Below are 17,330 nucleotides of genomic sequence, written 5' to 3' on the forward strand. Positions count from 1 at the left end.
GGAGGGGCCCGGGCGGGCGGAGGGGCCCGGGCGGGCGGAGGGGCCCGGGCGGGCGGAGGGGCCCGTGACCGCCCGGTGCCGCTGCCGCCCCGCAGCACGCCCGGCAGCTGTACGCGCTGGTGGCCGAGACCCTGCGCTACTCCCCGGTGCTGGAGGCGCTGCTGGACGGCGCCGCGCTGCTGCGGGCCGAGAGGAGGCTGCCGCTGCCGCTGGCGAAGGTGAGGGGCCGCGGGGGGGCCGGTCGCGGGAGGGGGGGTGGTGTCGGCCGCGGGGCCGCACGGCGCTAACGGCTCCCCGCAGGTGCTGGTGTACGACCTGCTCTTCGGCAAGGGCCTCAAGTGCGGGGGCCGCTGGAAGGCGCTCGTCCGGCGGCACCGGGCGCGGCTGGAGGCCGAGCTGGCCCGGCTGAAGGTGCGACGCGGGGTGAGCCGCAACGAGGACCTGCTGGCTCCCGCCCCGGGAGCCGGCCCCGAAGGTGAGTGGGGCGGGGGCCGGGCTCTGCCTGCAGCGGCGGGGCCGGGGCTGGGTCTGATTCCCCCCTCCCCACAGCCCCGCGGATCCCCCGCTATGTCCGGGTCAACACCCTGAAGACGCGCGTGGACGATGTGGTGGACTTCTTCAAGCGCCAGGGCTACTCCTTCCTGGGCAAGGCAGGCAGGTGAGCGATCCCCTGCCCCAACCTGCATCTCGGTGGGGTGCTGGTGGGCGGGCAGCGAGCTCCTGCATGATGAAGGCTGGTGAGTGTTGGAGGGGTGATGCTGCTGCTCACAGTGGCTGGGTCAGGGTCTCTGCTGCCATGTTCCCCACTCCTACGTTCCACCTTTCCAGGTGCTGCCTGGAGCTGAAGTGGAGAGAGAGGAGGTGTGGGATGAAGGGGTTTTCGTGCCTGGACTCTGTAGGGTTCTGATTTGGGGCATGGTGGAACAGGACTGTGCTCATTCTCTTTCCTTGTGGACAGCATGGAGGAGCTGAGAGCCCTCTCTGGGAAGAAATTCTTACTGGATCTTCATCTCCCCGAGCTGCTGGTTTTCCCTCCACAGACTGACTTCCATGACAACCGTCTCTATATGTCAGGACACATCATTCTGCAGGACAAGGTCAGACAGCTGGGGCTGCAGTGCAGGGGTGGGAAAACCACTGGAAGGAGTGGAGGCTGTCTTTTCCCCCCAAGGTCTGGGCCTGGGGCTGCTTTGCTGCAGCACTTGAACAAAACAGAAACTCTGAGCGCAGCCTGAGTCTGTGGGGTTCCCCCCCAGCATTGCTTGTTTGCTTGACAAGCGGCTGGGAGGAACATGGCGCTCGGGGTTGTGCAGTGCTGTTCCCACGCTGCAGGAAGAGGTTTCCAGAAGCAGAGCTAGGTGCTGTGCAGACTTGGCCCCCATGTTCCAGTGGTCACCTGTGACCCCACAGCATCTGATGTGACCTGAGGAGGGCCAAGGGCAGCTCGTGTACAAGATACATGCAGCCTGCACCTTTCAGGGTGGCTTGTCCTCCTGCAGGCCAGCTGCCTCCCTGCCTTCCTGCTCAGCCCTGTTGCCAGCTCCCATGTGATTGATGCCTGCGCTGCCCCTGGGAACAAGACCAGTCACCTGGCTGCCATCCTGAAGAACAAGGGGTGAGTGCAGGCTGGTATGTGGCAGGGCCCAGAGGGACTGAGAGTGGTCACAGTTGTGAGAATGTGGCAGGGCTGAGATGGGAAGAGCTACAGCCTGTAACTCTACCTTCTGACTCAGGCTAATGCTCCCTTCTCCCGAGGCAGGCTGGGGATCTGATGATGTTGGGTCATTGGGAATGCCTGAGGGGACATGGAATCATAGAGGGTCATGCCCCAGCTGCTGACTTGCACTCTGCTCTGTATACCTACGTGGGAGAGCAGCTTCTGAGCTCTGGCTGCCCTGCAGATAGGTGTTTAGGGCTGCTGTTTCCAGCTGGGCAGCCTGCTGTAGTGAGTGGGACTGGGCAGGGTGTTCATGCTTCTCTTGGGTGCTGGGCTCTACTTTCAGACAGATTTTTGCCTTTGATCTGGACGCCAAACGCCTGGCCACAATGAACACCATGCTGATGCGAGCTGGTGTTACCAGCTTCAAGCTGGCCCAGCAGGACTTCCTGACAGTTGATCCCCATGACCCTAAGTACAGCAAAGTGACCTATATCCTCCTGGACCCATCATGCAGTGGCTCAGGTAATGTGGGGGCTTGAGCCATCCCATCTGCCAAAGGTAGCAGGCTTACGCTGGGCTTTTAGTGGGTGACCGCAACTCTCTCTGCAGGGATGGTGAACCGGCTGCCAGTGGAGGAAGCTGCCCCAAGTGCAGAGCGGCTGCTGGCACTGGCTGGCTTCCAGCGCAAAGTCTTGAGCCATGCACTGAGCTTCCCGGCGGTCCAGCGTCTGGCCTACTCCACCTGCTCAGTGCACCGGGAAGAGAATGAGGATGTGGTGCAGGCGGTGCTCCAGGAACACAGCTCAGCCTTCAGGTGCGCTTGTTTTGGGAAGCGATGGGGAAGGTCAGAACACAGGAGGCTGGGGGGTTGCCTCAGCAGCTTTCTGCTGCTTTGGGGTCAGTACTGTCCCTTGTGCCATGCTGTAGGCTAGTGAATGTGTTCCCATCCTGGCCCTGCCGAGGACTTGCTACCTTCCCTGGGGCCGAGTGCTGCCTCCGTGCCTCTCCTGCAGCCACACTCACTCATGGCTTCTTTGTGGCTGTCCTGGAGCGCTGCACAGACTGGGCTGCTGTCCCCAGGTAGGTGGTGGGAGGGGTGTAACTGGGCCCAGGGCTGCCTGGGTACCTTGGTGATGCCTTCCTGGTGTGAGGAGGAAGGAGGGAAGGAAGGCAGAAGGGTTGACTGCCCTGAGTGCTGGAGAAGGCAGGAACCAAAGGACTATCTTTGCTCCTGTCACAGCTCCTTGGCTACAGTGGCTGAGGAAAGTCTGCAGCAAGGAGAGGAAGTGGAGCCAGAAGCAGCTCCTCCCAAGAAGAAGAGAAGGAAAAAGCAGCAGGTGAAGATATGAAATAGATTCTTAGGAGCGTGCAGTGGCTGGTTGTAGCTGGTGGGTGCTGTTCCTCCCATGCCCTGCTACACTGCAGCCCTTGTACTGCCTGGACAATAGAAATAAAGCTTTGCACCAGCTGATGGTAATGAACTTCTGTAATTCCCTGCTCCTCCCCTGTTCTGAGTAAATGGTCTGGGTATTGCACATGCCCTTGCACAGGAGGAAGCTGCGCCTCCAGGTGTGTATAGGGGCCCTTGAAGCCAGCCCACAGCACAAGGCTTGCCCTCAATGATAGATCTGGACTGGGGTAGCCTTAGGAAGTGAAGTCAAACAGTACCAGTGTTTCTGTATCCTGGGGGCCTGGATTGCTTCCGCTGGATTTGTGACATAATACCTTATTTTTCCCTAAAAGCTTTAACCCAGCCTAATCTGTAGTTTTGGAAAAGGCTGTTGACTTGTGGTAATGAAGCAAATTAAATAAGCCCTTCCTGAAGAAGACCACAACTTGTGCAGTACGCTGTCTTGCCCAGGAACTGCCACTGCTTGGCCTTTGGTCTTACAGCTGAACAACAGGCACACTACCAGCTGTTAAAGGGGGAAGAAACATTGGTGAAATAATAGTCTGCCATCCCTCAACCCACCAACCAACACAGTGCAAGCTGGAAGGAACTAGACAGCAGTACCATATACTGCACCAGCAACATAGAGCCCTGCTTGAGCCCAGGAATCAAAGGCAAGCAAGACAGGAACAGTCTTTTTATTTTAAGTCAGTGACATAAGAAGCAAGAGGAAAAAAAATTGCACATTCACACTAAAATCCTCATCAGCCACACCAGGAATGATCCAAGTCTTGTTTGAACAGAACCCCGGCTTCCCTATCCCCCTACTGCAGCCCAGGCACAGGGGTGTCTCCCAGCAGGGGTCTGAAAGGGTCTGTACAGCACAGAGGGGACACAGCTTGGACTTTGCCTGCCTATTGAGCTCTGGGGACCTGGTGCAGTTCTGGTTTCGTACAGGGCAGCCCAAGAACAGAGCCAACAGCCAATGCTCCACAGGGTGTCCTCACCTCCTTGCTCAGCCAGCACCTGCCACCCTCTGCATGCTTGCCCTGGGTGGAGCTGGAATGATTTGAGGAAGGCTGAGAGACAAGTCAGGTCCTGCCCTTGTGAGGCTAAGCAACAGCAGCCTGCACACCCTAGCCCTCTGCTCCCTCACCCTTGGAGCCCCATGACTGCTCTCCAAGCACAGCAAGCACCTGGGGAGAGGGACAAATCACCAGAAGCAGCTTGCACATGCATGTAGCCCATTATTAGCTACTTTCTCAACCTCCAAGGGCATGTTTGCCCAACTTGGCTTCTTCACAGCACCCATCTGCCATGCTCCAATCAGCCATACAACAGGGTACTACATCACCTCAGCTGCTTTTTTTTGGCAGATGCTAGGAACCCCCCCACCAGCTCCAACAGCTGTGACCCCCTTAAGGGAGAAGGTGCCAGCCTGCATCACCTCCACCCCTCTGCACTAAAGGGGGGCATCCCTGCTGTGCCACAAAGACCCTGGTCACCCACCTTCCTGCCTGCTGGGAGAGGCACCTTGTTCCTGGCAGACAAGAGGAACATGCGAGAGCTCCTGCTCCTCATCCTCAGGGGAATTTAAAAAAAAAAAATGTTTAGTCACATCCACATACATCACATTTTAAAAATAATGACTTGTTACAGCCTGGGAGGAGCACGCAGTCACAGAGTACATGGCTGGGCTGCTCCAGCCAGCCCCCAGGACACGGCTGCCTTTCCCCAGCACAGCCAGTCCCCTAGGGCAGAGGTGGGGTGGGCCCACGCCTCCTCACCAGGCTGTAAATGTAACAGCACGGGTAAACTACCAACAGCGCTGCAGGGTCTAGCAACCTCACTGAACCAAGCTTGAAGGAATTCAAAGGCAATTTAGCTTAAATATAAAAATAAATTCTTACTTTGTTATAAAATGTTTAAATATTTTTTTTTGTTTTGTTCTTAAATTTAGACTTCAGCAGACACACACACTCACACGGCTCGGAGAGTAAAAAACCTGGCAGCAAAGGACTCCTGGAAGTAGAGGGGAGCCTGCGGGCAGGGGTGCCCGTCCCTCTCCCTGGGCAGGGTAGCTGTTGAACAAGAACCTGAGCTCCGGCAGCCTCTTCCTGTAAGACCTCCCCAAGATGGGAACAGCTCCACTCCCAGATGGATGGGGACAGGGGACAGCACCATAGCTCCTAGGAGCTGGTAAAAAGAAAAGGATGGGGATGAGCTAAAAGTGAGAATCAATTCAGGTCTGGGGAGGTGCAAACCCACCTGCTCTGGGCTCCTTCCTTTGGCAGTGCCAGAAGACCCCAAGGTAGCAAAATGGCTCCAGCTCCCAACCCAGGAGAGTAGGGCATTGGAGGAGAAGATGGGAGAGGAGAGGCTGCCAGGGCCCCAGTCCCCATGCCGGGGGGCTAGGGCCTGATCCCCCCACCCCAGCTGCCTTTCTTTCAGTCACAATGACAAAGGGACAGAACTCACCCAGCAAGAGTAGCCACGCAGTGATGCTACTGTCAACATCCAATTAGCTAGGGCACATCCCCTGCAAAGGGACAAGTGCCCCCCCAAAAAAACTCCAAACAGCAAATCCGGCATAACCAACATGCCGCCACACACACGGTTCAGTTTTTCCTCCAAACTCGATTCAATGAGAGCATTAAAACAGGAGCACAAACAAAGCAAAACAATCGGGGCTGTACACAAGCAGGGAGGGGAGGGAAGGGGGGGAAGACCAGCACCCAACAAACAGCAGTGAGGACCAAGGGCTGCCCATGCCCACTGTGCTCCTCCAGCTGAACTTCAGTGCTGTGGCACAGAGCTGCCTGCCCAGTGCATGCTGCACGAGGCCTGAGGTTCATCAGGAGATGTGAAGTTATGACAATGGGCTTGTCATCTAGCTGCAGCTGGGTCAGCCACTTATGGCACCAAAATGCCCACACTTGTAAGGCCAGGCTGGTACTAACCCAGGATTGTGCTCTGCAGAGATGACAATAACCAGCTCGAAGCAGAGTCCTCCAGAGGAAGCGTGTTCACCAGGCCACAAGATTAAACAGCAGGGAAAGATTTCTGGGCCTGGTGAAAACCATGTCCCTCAGCAGCCCAGAGCAGAGAACTGTGCCCAGCAGGGCTGCAGCATGTCTGTGGCTGGGCTCCAACCACAGATGTACCAGCAGCTGTACAGGGGACAGGGGGACTGATGGCCAGGGGGCTCAGGAAGGGACAGGAACAGCCATAGGAAGCAACGGGAAAAATTTACACGTTATGAAACACGGCAAAACAGTGAGGGAGAAAACGCTGTGGCTATATACAGAGGTTCATCCAGCCTTGGCTGTAGAACTGTTCAAGTAAGAAGAGTTTGGTTTATCCTGTTGTCCAACCCCAGTCACTGCCACCCAGCACTGCCTTCAGCTGGCATCCATCAGGGGCCTGGCCCCATCACCACTGCTCCCACCACGGGGACTGCTCCAGACCAGAGGCCCTCACATGTATGCTGGCACAGGTGCTCCTTGCACAGACCAGCATCAGGGACCTGATAACCCCAGAGGTTACTTTTTGCGGGTGTGCTGTCTTCGTGCCTGCAGCCGCTGACGAGCGCCGGTCTTGGATCCTGCTCCAATGGAAAACGCTGGGGTTGATGGACCTGGAAGCAGAAAGGTTGCATAGGTCTCTCTGGCCTGGCAGAGGAGGAATTCCGGGGAAATGAAGATTTTGCCTCCCCTGGAGCCCAGCAGGTACCACCTCAGCCTGTTGCAGGGGATTACATCAAACCTGGTTCCCACAACACAGCCTGCCCCTGCTGCTGTCCCAAACCCAAAGAGTAACATGGCCCACCAGCCCCCCGGCCTGGTGAGGAACCCTTACCAAAGGAAGTGCCTACTCCTCCAAATGCTGAGGCAGGAGTGCTGGGCGTCCCAAAGGAAAGGCTGCTGCTTCCACTCCCCACTGCTCCTGGTACAGGCGTGCTTTGCCCAAAGGTGGGAGCAGGAGTTCCTGGAAAGCAACATACCACCATAAGCCCGGTTCAACAAAGAGGAAGAACCTGGCTTTTGGGAGACAGGAGGCACAGATCTCCCCCTACAGACTGGAACCCTTTTTTCTTGCAAGAGGTTGCACTCTTGCTTTCTCATCATAATTCCTGGACCCTCTTGCCATGAGAGAAGCATGGATAGATTTACAGGTCAGGGAAGCACAAAGGTTTGCATCTGTCTAGACCAGAGGTTTCTCAACATGTAGGTTGCAACTTCATGGTAGGCAAGGTGGTTCAGCAAGGGTTCAAAGTGGTAGTACTTTGGTCACGACAACCCCATAGGCTTGGGGGCAGAATAGCTGGAAAGCTGTGCAGAGGAAAAGGATCTGGGGATATTGGTCGATGCTCAACTGGACATAAGCTGGCAGTGTGCCCAGGTGGCCAAGAAGGCTAACAGCACCCTGGCTTGTGTCAGGAATAGTGCAGCCAGCAGGACCAGGGAGGTGATCGTCCCCCCGTGCTCTGGTGAGGCCACACCTTGAGTGCTGTGTTCAGCTTTGGAGCCCTCACTACAAGGACATTGAGGCCATGGAGTGTGTCCAGAGAAGGGCTACGAAGCTGGTGAAGGGCCTGGAACACAAGTCCTGTGAGGAGCAGATGAGGGAACTGGAGTTGTTTAGTCTTGGGAAGAGGAGGCTCAGGGGAGATCTTATTGCTGAAAGGAAGTTGTGGGGAGCTGGGGGTCAGCCTTTTCTCGCAAATGACTAGCGACAGGACAAGAGGGAATGTCCTCAAGTTGTGCCAGGGGAGGTTCCTGTTGGAAATGAGGAGACATTTCTTCTCAGAAAGAGCAGTCAAGCATTGGAATGGGTTGCCCAGGGAGGTGGTGGAATCACTGTTCCTGGGGGTGTTCAAGGAAAGGTTGGATGCGGTGCTTTGGGACATGGTTTAGTGGGTGGTACTGGTGGTAGGGGGATGGATGGACCAGATGATCTTGGAGGTCTTTTCCAACCCTAATGATTCCGTGATTCTAGAACACTGGAGAGCTAGCAGAGAAGATTGTATTCACTGGCTGGAAGTGTTTCCACTCACCAAGAAATTCCAATTTGCTTTTAACTACTAGCCAGACCTTGGCTTCTCAGGGGCAGGAGAGCACCTGGCTGGGCTCAGTGCTCACATGGAACCAGGAATGTTTATAGAGGGGCCGAGGAGCAGTGAGGGGCTAAGGACTAGTCTTTCCCTCTGCCACCAAGGGCTGGGGACACTGCACTACTGTTAACCCATCAAGGGCTGCAGAGCCCTGGGGAGGAGCTCAGTAAGGTCTGGAAGGAAAGCAGCTGCCTAGATCCTGCCTCGCCCCCCGCCCTGCCAGAGGGTCCCAACCACCGCCACTCACCTCCAAACACAGGCTTGGTGTCAGGGGTGCTTGGCACAGTGAAGGCAAACGGCGTGTTCTGGTTCTGTGCACCCAGCGTGTTCTGTGTCAGGGAAGAACCAAATGGCGTTGCTGCTGCTCCACTCTGCCCAGCCCCGAAGTTGAATGCCACGGCAGGGGAGCCGCTATTCAGGGTGGGCGCACTGAGCCCAAAGGCACTGGCAGAGGGGCCTGGCTGGGCAGCTGCTCCAAAGGTGAAAGGAGAAGGGGTGGTGCCAAAGACAGTTGTGCCAGTGCTGCTGCTTGTGGTCTGGGTGCTGGAACCAAAGCTGACTGTTGTGGAGGCGGCTGTCCCGAAAGAGAAGACTGACGTGGTGGTCCCAAACACTGCCTGGGTGCTGCTGGTGCCAAAGGCACTTTGGGTGCCACCTGTGCCACCAAAGGCCGGCTGCGCGCTGCTACCAAACGCTGGCTGAGTGGTGGACTGCGCTGTGGGGGCTCCAAAACTGAACGTGGGGCCAAAGCTGACAGGGCCCGCAGCAGGCTTGCTGGTGGGCAGCTGGCTCTCTGCAGCACCAGTGCTAAACGCTGGCTGGCTTGCTGCCCCAGGATACGGCGGTGGTGGCTTCGCACCTGTGCTGAAAGAACTGCCAAAAGCTGAAATGGAGGAGCCAAATGTTAACGTCGACTGACCTGTGGTGGCTGGGGTAGATGACGACAGCGTAGTGCTCCCAAATATGCTGAAGCCCACAGTGGTGGTAGGTGCCATTGAGTTTGAAGATGCCTGGCCAAACGTAGGGCCTCCAGGGACACTGGTGGTGGCAGTGACAGTGGCTGGAGCTAGCTTTCCAAACTGGAACACTGGCCCTGGGGCAGCAAAGCTGGAATCTGTACTGGTAGCTGAGCTGGCCAGGCCACTGAACAGGAATGGCTGTGATGTACTCGTGGATGTGGCAGTGGTCACAGGAAGGCTGGCAGTAGGGCCAGTGGAGGCAGGTGGGTTGAGTCCAAAGCTGAAAACTGGTTTAATGGTGGCATCTGTGGAGGAACTCAGAGTGGTGGCAGTTGTAGCTGCAGTGGTAAAGATGACGTTAGGGAGACTTGTGAATCCAGCCGTGGTGGCTGTGGAGGCCGCTGGCAAATCTGAAGCTGAGGCTGTCTGTGACAATGGTTTGAACGTGAAAGGAGAGGCCTTTGCTGGAGACAAAGCTGCTGTCACGCTGCCAAAGATAGGCTTGAACATGGTGGCAGTGGAAGATGTTGAGGAAGCGCCTGAGCTTGCAGACACAGTGACTGCAGGGGAGGTGATAGTTGTACAGGGTGCTGTGCTCTCACTTTTTGGCAAAGCACCGAAGATGGGTTTGAAAATGGGGGTTGTAGTGGGGTCAGCAGTGGCTGTGGTTGCTGCTGGCTGGCTGGCAGGTGGGGTACTCAGCATCCCAAATAGGATGTTTGGCTTTGGTAAGGAGGGAGGCTTAACAGGGGTCTGGCCCAGCTCTGTGAATGCAGGTGCCACACTGCTGGGAGGCTGTGCCCCCGAGGCAGGAGGTGCAGAAAGCTCAGGTGTGCTTAACACGGGCACAGGTTTGGTGTCAGCAGAGGTCACAGGCAGAGAACTCAACTCCAATGACACAGCAGTAGCAGGTGGCTGTGATGCTGATGAAGAAGGCTGGGACCCTATTACAGCTCCAGTGGAGTCTGGAAAGGGGAAGAGAGCTTTTTTAGAGACATGGCCCTAACATACAGACAGCCTTTCTCCCAGACAGCCATCCTAGTTCTGCAAAGGTTCCTGGAGACCCAGTCCTCCATGCTTACCACAGCTCACAACAGGACCATGGCCTGTGTCCCCCAACTTGCCCTACAAGTCCTGCCTGCCAGGGCTAGCAGAGCATTTAAACAGGAAATTTTCCAGTCTTCCTTCAACAGAAGGAATGCAGGGCTCCTGTTGTGCCTGGCCTGTTCTGCCACAATCCCACCCTGCTGACCCTACTTCTCCTCACCTGCTGGCACAGGTGCAGCCTGGCTGCTCTGCATCTTCTTCAGGCTGTCCAGGAGCAAGTTGCTGCTGGGTGGGACAGGAGTTGTTGATGCAGGCGCAGGCCCTGGGGATGTCAACGCGGTTCCTGTGAATGCCAGCGGCCTGGACACAGGTATAATCTCTGCAGTGGTGCTGGGGACTGGATCTACTGGAAAGGAGATGAAAAATCAGTATCCATAACTCACTGGAGGGGACTAGCCATTAGTAAAACTGCAGGCTCTGAGGCTTGACCTCTGTGAGTCTCAAGGCACTGAGAGCATCCCCAGACCCAAGGACCAGGCAAGGACTTGCCTGGGAGCTTCCCTAGCCTGTGCTACAGACACCCCACTGCCTGCCAGCCCCAGCCCTGGGTTCCTACTCCTCTGCTCCCTGCCAACCCCACCAGGATCCCAGCCTGCCCAGAGGTGCAGCCCTTACCAGCTTTATCCTCCAAGACTTTGTTGAACCACTGCAACGCTGCCTTCTTCTCCGCATCCAGGTCCTCTGATGTGATGGAGTAGCCCAGCTGAGGTGGTGGGGGCTGCCAAGAGAGAGCAGCAGCTTAGCTCCTTCTCAGGGAAGCCAGCAGAGCCTCTCTGAACATGTGGTGAAGGCAGGCACTCGCAAGACCCGTGAAGCAGGTGGTTCTGCCACAGCACGCTACCGCGGAGCTCCAATCCCCACTCATCATGACCCCGGCTTGGCGCTGAGGGCACAGCAGGCCTTCCCCAGGCCATTACCTGGTCCGGCAGCAGGCAGCACAATCACGCACAGCCCACCAGACACTGGGGCTGGGGATAGCGTCACTTCCCACTCCGCCAAGGACGGGGCCTCCTTCCTGAGGGCAGGCAGGTCAGTCTCCCCCCAGCCCTGCAGAAATTGCAGTGAGCACATTCTATCGCCAGAGGAGGGCAAAAGGGGCTGCGAGACAGCGACGTACCAGCGCCAGCTGGTCCCCCCGGTGAGATGACAGCAACTGGATCTTCCTCTTCCGTTTCCCGCTGCTCCCTGACACAGATGGTGGGCTCAGGGAATTCCGCTTCTTTCGCATAGGTGTCTCTACCACTGCAGAAGAAGATAAGTCAGAGCCAGCTCTGGCCAGAGGAGTTGGGCTTTTATCAGCAGGGTAGTCACATACAGCTTCTCTCTGTCTGACCCAAACTCAAAGAGCAGAGCCAGGAGTATGGCTTTAAGCCGAGAACAAGGCTACAAGACTCTGGAAAAGCAGCTGGCCACAGCACATCCTGGGGCAGTTTGGTACAAGAGCCTGCTGGCATTCAGCAGAGTAGCAACTCCTTCCCCACCTCCAAACAGTCCTTGCAATCTGCCTACTTGAATCACACACCAGGAAAGCTACATGAACCACATCTAGTGCTGCACCATGGCAGACGGGTGGCTATTTGTGATGGACGCGGGATATCCTGTCCATTTTAGAAGAGGAAGCATTGGAAAAGGCTCAGCCTGGAATCTGATCGGAGTGCTGCTTGTAGCACGGCACATCTTGATGCAAGGTTGACACCTGGACCCATGCCAGTCGAGGTGCTGGGGCTCCCTCTTGCAAGCCAGCTCCCACACATCTGCTAGCATGCAGACATCATCAGTATCACTTGCTCATTGCCTGGAAATTCATTTAGGGCCGTTGCTGAGGCCAGCAGAAGTGCCACTGCCTTGGCACCAGCACATGCCTAGTTGCCAGGTGGCACCTCAACCCAATCCCACCTGTAGGCTTAAAGTCACATCACTTCCCCACTGCTTGTGTGTGCTGACAGCCTATCCAACCCTGCACAGAACTGCTGCCAGCCCATGCTCACCTTTCTCTGTCTGCAGCTCCTTGTCTGATTTCACTGGAGTGGAAGTGCTGGAGCGATGTGACTCCTCCTCCCTGTGCCAGTGGGAGAGAGCTAGTTAGGGTCAAGCCCCAGGCATGGTGCCATCCACTGAGAGTAGGACAGGCCAAACACGCTAAGGATTCTTATTAGTACCCTGGCCTATGGCCTCAGCCAAACATGCCTCGAGACATCTTGAGCACAGCCCTGCACCATCCTGAAAGCAGCTCAAGGCTCAGGAGCTGCTTCCCTCTCCAGACCACAGCTTGGTACAAGTCTGCAGATGCCCCAGTTCTCTGTAGGACAAATCAACCTGAGGGCAGCACCCAGCAGTCCTGGATGGGAAACACCATCCCTCACAGGTCCCTGTCTAACACCCACCCTTTCAGGGCAAGGGTGGTGTCAGTTTTAGTTCTGACAAAAGCTTACTGTGGAGTCAGGTCCTTCTCTGAGCTGGGTGAGAGGAGCACATGGGCCTACAATACAAGGCAGGCACCAAAAGGCAACAGTATTTTATGTATTTTACATAGGTCCGGTGAATTGCTTTAGAGGAGACAGCAAGAATCAGGACCTGCCTCTTCCCACGTTTTGGTGGCTCAAGTAACCCAGGCTATGACAATGCCACAACACAATGCTGCCTCTGTGGAAGTACCTGAACGTTTACATCGCTAACCTGGGGCAGATAGGGCAGGGATTGGGGTGGTGCAGCTCTGCTGCTCCAGCACTCCTGCTGAGACAGCAGCATAACAAGGTGGCAGGGACAAGTGGACAAAAGCAACAGGACTGCCACACACGTGGGTCACACAACTGTCACGTTTCAGAAACGGGCCTGGCCACCCGGCCTTGTGGAGAGCAGGATTTGGTCACCAGGACAGCTGAGACATTGCCTGCCCTCCCCCTACTGGCATTGATGAGCAGGTGCTCCCCAGGCAAGTGGCTAGTTACCTGGCTTTCCTGAGAGGCCACTCTGGTGTCTGGGGGCGGGAGGATGCGGGGCTGGACAGCGGGGAAATGCTCACACCACTCCTCTTCCACAGCTGGAATCCAGAGAGAGACCAGCAGTAACTTAGTGCACAAGCTAGGAGGAAGGAAACTGTCCCATCCTCCTGCTTGCTTGCATGGTAAGTGCCATCTCCCAGGACTGTGGCTAACAAGCCCAGAGCCTCACTCTCTCACTTTGCTCCCCTCCATACTCAGTAGAGCACAGCAGCAACCGGCCACCCCAAACTGAATCTGCTTTGGGAGCAAGCAGCCTCCATGCTCTTAACAGCCAGCCCTGGCCAAGAGGACAGGAGCAAGGATGCTGCTGGTCAGGTGCAGCTCTCTTGCCATCACACAGCACAGGCAGAGGCTGCCCTAGACACCCTTGCATGTTTACAGCGGCTCTTGCTGAAGCAGGGCACCTCCTCACCAGAGCTCAGAGAGAATGAATCCCACTTTAAGGATTTCAGACTCACTCCCATCAGGGGAAACCTATCTTTACTAATAGCATGGAGGAACCCTTTCTCCACAAGGACAGCACAGTTTCATTAGCCATGACTATGTTCCTCCATCAGATCTGCAGCCTGACCCAAGAGCCATTTGAACAGTATGTTATTACAGCTCAGCAGCTGCCAAGAGGGCCTGGGTCAAAGTGGGAACACTTGGCTCCAATACATGCTGACTGCAGCTGAAGAAGCGGCAGTGCAGCAAAGGGATTTACTTTTTTCCTTTCACCTGGATCCAGCCACCTCAGCATGCTGGCCAAGACTAAACAGAGAGGGAAAAAAAAAATCTCCTCCTGGTTTCAAAAGTGAAAAAGAAAGCACTAGAGCAGGACAGCTCAGCCTGGGGACATCCCTGGCAATGTGCACTGAAGGATGAGGAACATCATTGCCTGCTGCTGCTGACACAGCAGCCAGCCTGATGTGCAAGGAGGTGAATCTGCCTGCCTAAGCTGTGCTGGAGACTCCCTGCAGTGCTCACCACCAGGCACCTGGCAACACTGCTCTCATCTTACAAGCCCTGGGTTTGAGATATGCAGGTGATCCCAGCAGAGGGTTGAGCTATTCTGCACCGTGCTTGGCTGCAGGCTCCAGCGGTGCTGTTGGCAAGGGTGTTTCCTACCTGAGAGAGGCCCCGGCTGGAGCTGTAGGAGCTGGCAATGGCGTTGCGGATGGAGCTGGGGATGCCACCAGCATATGTGTTGTTGAGGGAGCTCATGGAGGAGGTGCGTGACCTCTTGTTCGAGCAGTCATCTGGGCAGTGTGAAACAAGGCCCCTCTTCAGAGAGCCAGGCCTGCAGAAAGTTAAAGACGATTTTAGGAGCTCCCCACCATTCTACACACAGCACAGAGCTTGGAAAGAGGCCTCTGCAGCAGCACAGCCCTACAGCCGCGGGCCTGCACTCACAGAGCCCAGCTCTAATACTGAGTGACAGCCAGGAGGCACGGTCACAACCTCTCTTCCTCTTCACAGAAGCTAGGCTCCACAAGCAAAACCCAAGCACCTTTTCCAGAGCACACAGACTTTCAGACTCAACTCCCAGCCAACAGCAGTTGCTTTTGGCCCAGTGGGCACTTACTTGGGTATGAGAGAGGCAGGGACACCGTTGGCTACCAGGGGCTCAAATGCTGACTGCCCACTTCCACTGCTATCATGGCGCCTGCAGGAGAGAGGGCAGAAACCTGTGAGAGTGAGGAGGCAAAAGTGACGAGGGCTGCCCTCTCAGCCTGGCAACAGGATCCCTTCTGGGGGGGGCTAGGCACTGTGAAGACACAAACCTTGCTTTTTTCCTGCCAACACCTGGGACAGAGGTTTTCCCCATCCATAGCCCACTGCAGATTCTCTTTCCACCTAGTCCTTACCTCATCGATTCTCATCCCCAGGTGCTTCCTCCCAAGTACCAACAGCTCCATCAGCTGCCCGTTGGGCAGAGCAGTTTTCATTTGACAAAATACTTGCTCAAATACATTCTTTGAAGATAAAATATTTTAGATAGACTTCGCAGCTCATTTTTGGAATGGACCTGAGCTCCAGAGGTTTAGTCTTCTTCTACCTCTTCCTAGCCAGCACCTTGAATGATTTGAGTCAGAAATGGGATCCCTGGTTCCTCCAATGATTCAGTAAAGAATTCAAGCTTGAAAATCTTAAACCCTACTGTGAAGCAGAACTAGAGGTGTCAGATCCATCTTGTCACTTAGCTGAAGTCCTTCCTTCAAGCTTGTTGATCACATTGCACAGGCAATCCAATGCTCTCCAGCTGACACATACTCCTTTCTGCCCTCAAAGGTCACAGTATTTTCTGCCTACAAGTATTGTTCATGCTTGTCAGATATCAATGCCTTCAGAACTGGCTTTTGTGGCAGAGATTGGTATTGGCGTGTTGAAAAAAAAAAACAAAAAACAAAAAAGCAGATCCTGTTCACGCAACCAGCCTCCGTCATCCTACTCAGCTCTGGTAGGGCTCATATTCACCAAGCTGTGGCAAGCGTTCAAAAGGACAGGAAAATCCCATGATGGAGGAAGAATGCCACACGTCCTGCTGCAGCTCCCACCACCAGCCTGCTCCTGCAGCAGCAGGACAGCAGCCAGTAGCTCTCTGCGAACTCCACTCATCCTGTTGTGCTCAGGACCACCTCCAGCAGCAGCCCCAGAGCAGCACGCAGGGCAACGCACCCAGGCACTGCCTTTCTCTGCCCAAAGCACTCCTCCTTAATCTTTCCTTTAACGTGCCTCAGCCCAGGCAGGCTGCCCTGAAACATGATGGGCGGAGGGGTACAATGCAAACAGCCTCCATGTATGTGGGAAGAAGAAACAAGAAACAGGAACAAAGAAAAAAACAAGGCAGTACTGTGTCCCAGCAGTGACAAAGGCTCCAGCAGACCTTGGCATCCAGGATTTACGCCTCGTCCTTCAAAGAGCACTGGCAAAGACACTGCACCCCCACTTCTTGTAGCTCAGAGCTAGAAATCACTGACCTTGACTAATGAAAGCACAAGATAGTCTCTCCTGGTGTCCCTTTTGTCTTCACCTCCTTTTGGTACTTACAGTGCATGAAGGAACCATGCAGAGCTTTTAAAGCATAATGCTTCCACCTGGAGTCCTAAGACTTGGGGATTGCTTCTCTCCTTGACAACTAAGGCCAACTAAAGGACAGGGATTTTAGCCTATGGCTGATACCAGGTCTTCCCCACCAGTTTCCCCAGCATGCAAACCCCAGTGATGACAGAAATCACTTCCCTTCCTGGGAGCCTTAACAGACTTCCCTGATCCACGTTCAGGCCCTAGCAACACAGGGGAACACGCCTGACCTGCAAGCTTGCCCAGGCAAAACCTAACCATATCCCTTCGATCTCAAGGGCAAAAAGGAGTCTTGGAAGAATTTAAGACACAGCTGAGGGATAGGTGATGGGGCATGCTTCCTCTTTGCATTCCTCTGGTCCAGTTTCCAGCACTCTTTTCTATTTCTACCCCAAGCTCTGTATCACATCAGATTTGTCACCACTGAAGCGCTAGGCCCATTCTGACCATCCCAATACACGGTCAGCGACCTGCACCGCCAGCTTATTACCTTCTCTTGCTCTCTTGATCGTTCCCCAGAACCTGGTCCTCCTCCTCCTCCTCCACAGCCCTCTTCCTGCTCTCCTTGATGGCATTCAGCACAGTCTCTTTCGCACATGGGTCTGGGCTGCTGTTGGCCAGGAAGGCCACAGGTGAGGTCAATTGCTCCAGCCTGGGAAGGAAAGCAAGGAGTTAAGGAAAGGGACACCCCAGGGCCAGCCCCCCAACCCCTCGCACTGGCTGCCCCGCGCGAGAGGTGAGGGCCGTCCCACGCGGTCCGAATCCCAGGATTCCTCCCAAGGCACGAAAACAACGCCGCGGACGGGGATTAGGCCGGCGGCCGCCCCTCCCGCTGCAACGCGGAGCGGCTCCCAGAGCCCCTCCCGTACTCACGTGGGGCTGCGGGCCAGGCCTCCGGGCCGGGCGATCCTCACGGTGACGGGGCTGCGGGCCGGGCCGGCGCGGCGCGCCCAGGCCGCGCTCCTCCGCGGGCAGGCGTCCCAGCAGGCGGCGGGCAGGGCGCCGGGCACGGCGCTGCGGGCCTGCGGCAGCGGGT

The 17,330-nt window shown here is 55.9% G+C and overlaps 2 protein-coding genes across 3 annotated transcripts in view; one reads left to right on the plus strand and one right to left on the minus strand.

Moving 5' to 3' along the window:
- NSUN5 (NOP2/Sun RNA methyltransferase 5) overlaps positions 1 to 3,131 on the plus strand; it is a 3,375-nt gene extending 244 nt beyond the window's left edge. The window contains exons 2-10 of one of the 2 annotated variants that reach the window (XM_035343191.1): positions 91 to 218; positions 301 to 475; positions 550 to 658; positions 959 to 1,097; positions 1,500 to 1,615; positions 2,004 to 2,182; positions 2,270 to 2,474; positions 2,588 to 2,740; positions 2,901 to 3,131. In XM_035343191.1, coding sequence (XP_035199082.1) covers positions 91 to 218; positions 301 to 475; positions 550 to 658; positions 959 to 1,097; positions 1,500 to 1,615; positions 2,004 to 2,182; positions 2,270 to 2,474; positions 2,588 to 2,740; positions 2,901 to 3,009 — 1,313 coding nt within the window. In that variant the 3' untranslated portion in view covers positions 3,010 to 3,131. Of the gene's footprint in view, positions 1 to 78; positions 219 to 300; positions 476 to 549; positions 659 to 958; positions 1,098 to 1,499; positions 1,616 to 2,003; positions 2,183 to 2,269; positions 2,475 to 2,587; positions 2,741 to 2,900 lie in introns of both variants that reach the window. The other variant, XM_035343190.1, reaches the window with a different exon arrangement.
- Positions 3,132 to 3,732: 601 nt separating this feature from the next.
- POM121 (POM121 transmembrane nucleoporin) lies at positions 3,733 to 17,328 on the minus strand (the record flags this gene model as incomplete). The annotated part of the gene is made up of 12 exons (XM_035343419.1): positions 3,733 to 6,687; positions 6,909 to 7,037; positions 8,411 to 10,087; positions 10,390 to 10,572; positions 10,845 to 10,947; positions 11,347 to 11,471; positions 12,218 to 12,288; positions 13,178 to 13,269; positions 14,339 to 14,510; positions 14,796 to 14,876; positions 16,785 to 16,946; positions 17,168 to 17,328. Coding segments are annotated over 12 exons (3,051 nt in total), but the record flags the coding sequence as incomplete, so codon positions are not given.
- Between the last annotated feature and the right edge of the window lie 2 nt (positions 17,329 to 17,330).

The sequence above is a fragment of the Oxyura jamaicensis genome, chromosome 19 (genome assembly GCF_011077185.1).
Source record: "Oxyura jamaicensis isolate SHBP4307 breed ruddy duck chromosome 19, BPBGC_Ojam_1.0, whole genome shotgun sequence".
In the NCBI taxonomy this organism is placed as follows: domain Eukaryota; kingdom Metazoa; phylum Chordata; class Aves; order Anseriformes; family Anatidae; genus Oxyura; species Oxyura jamaicensis.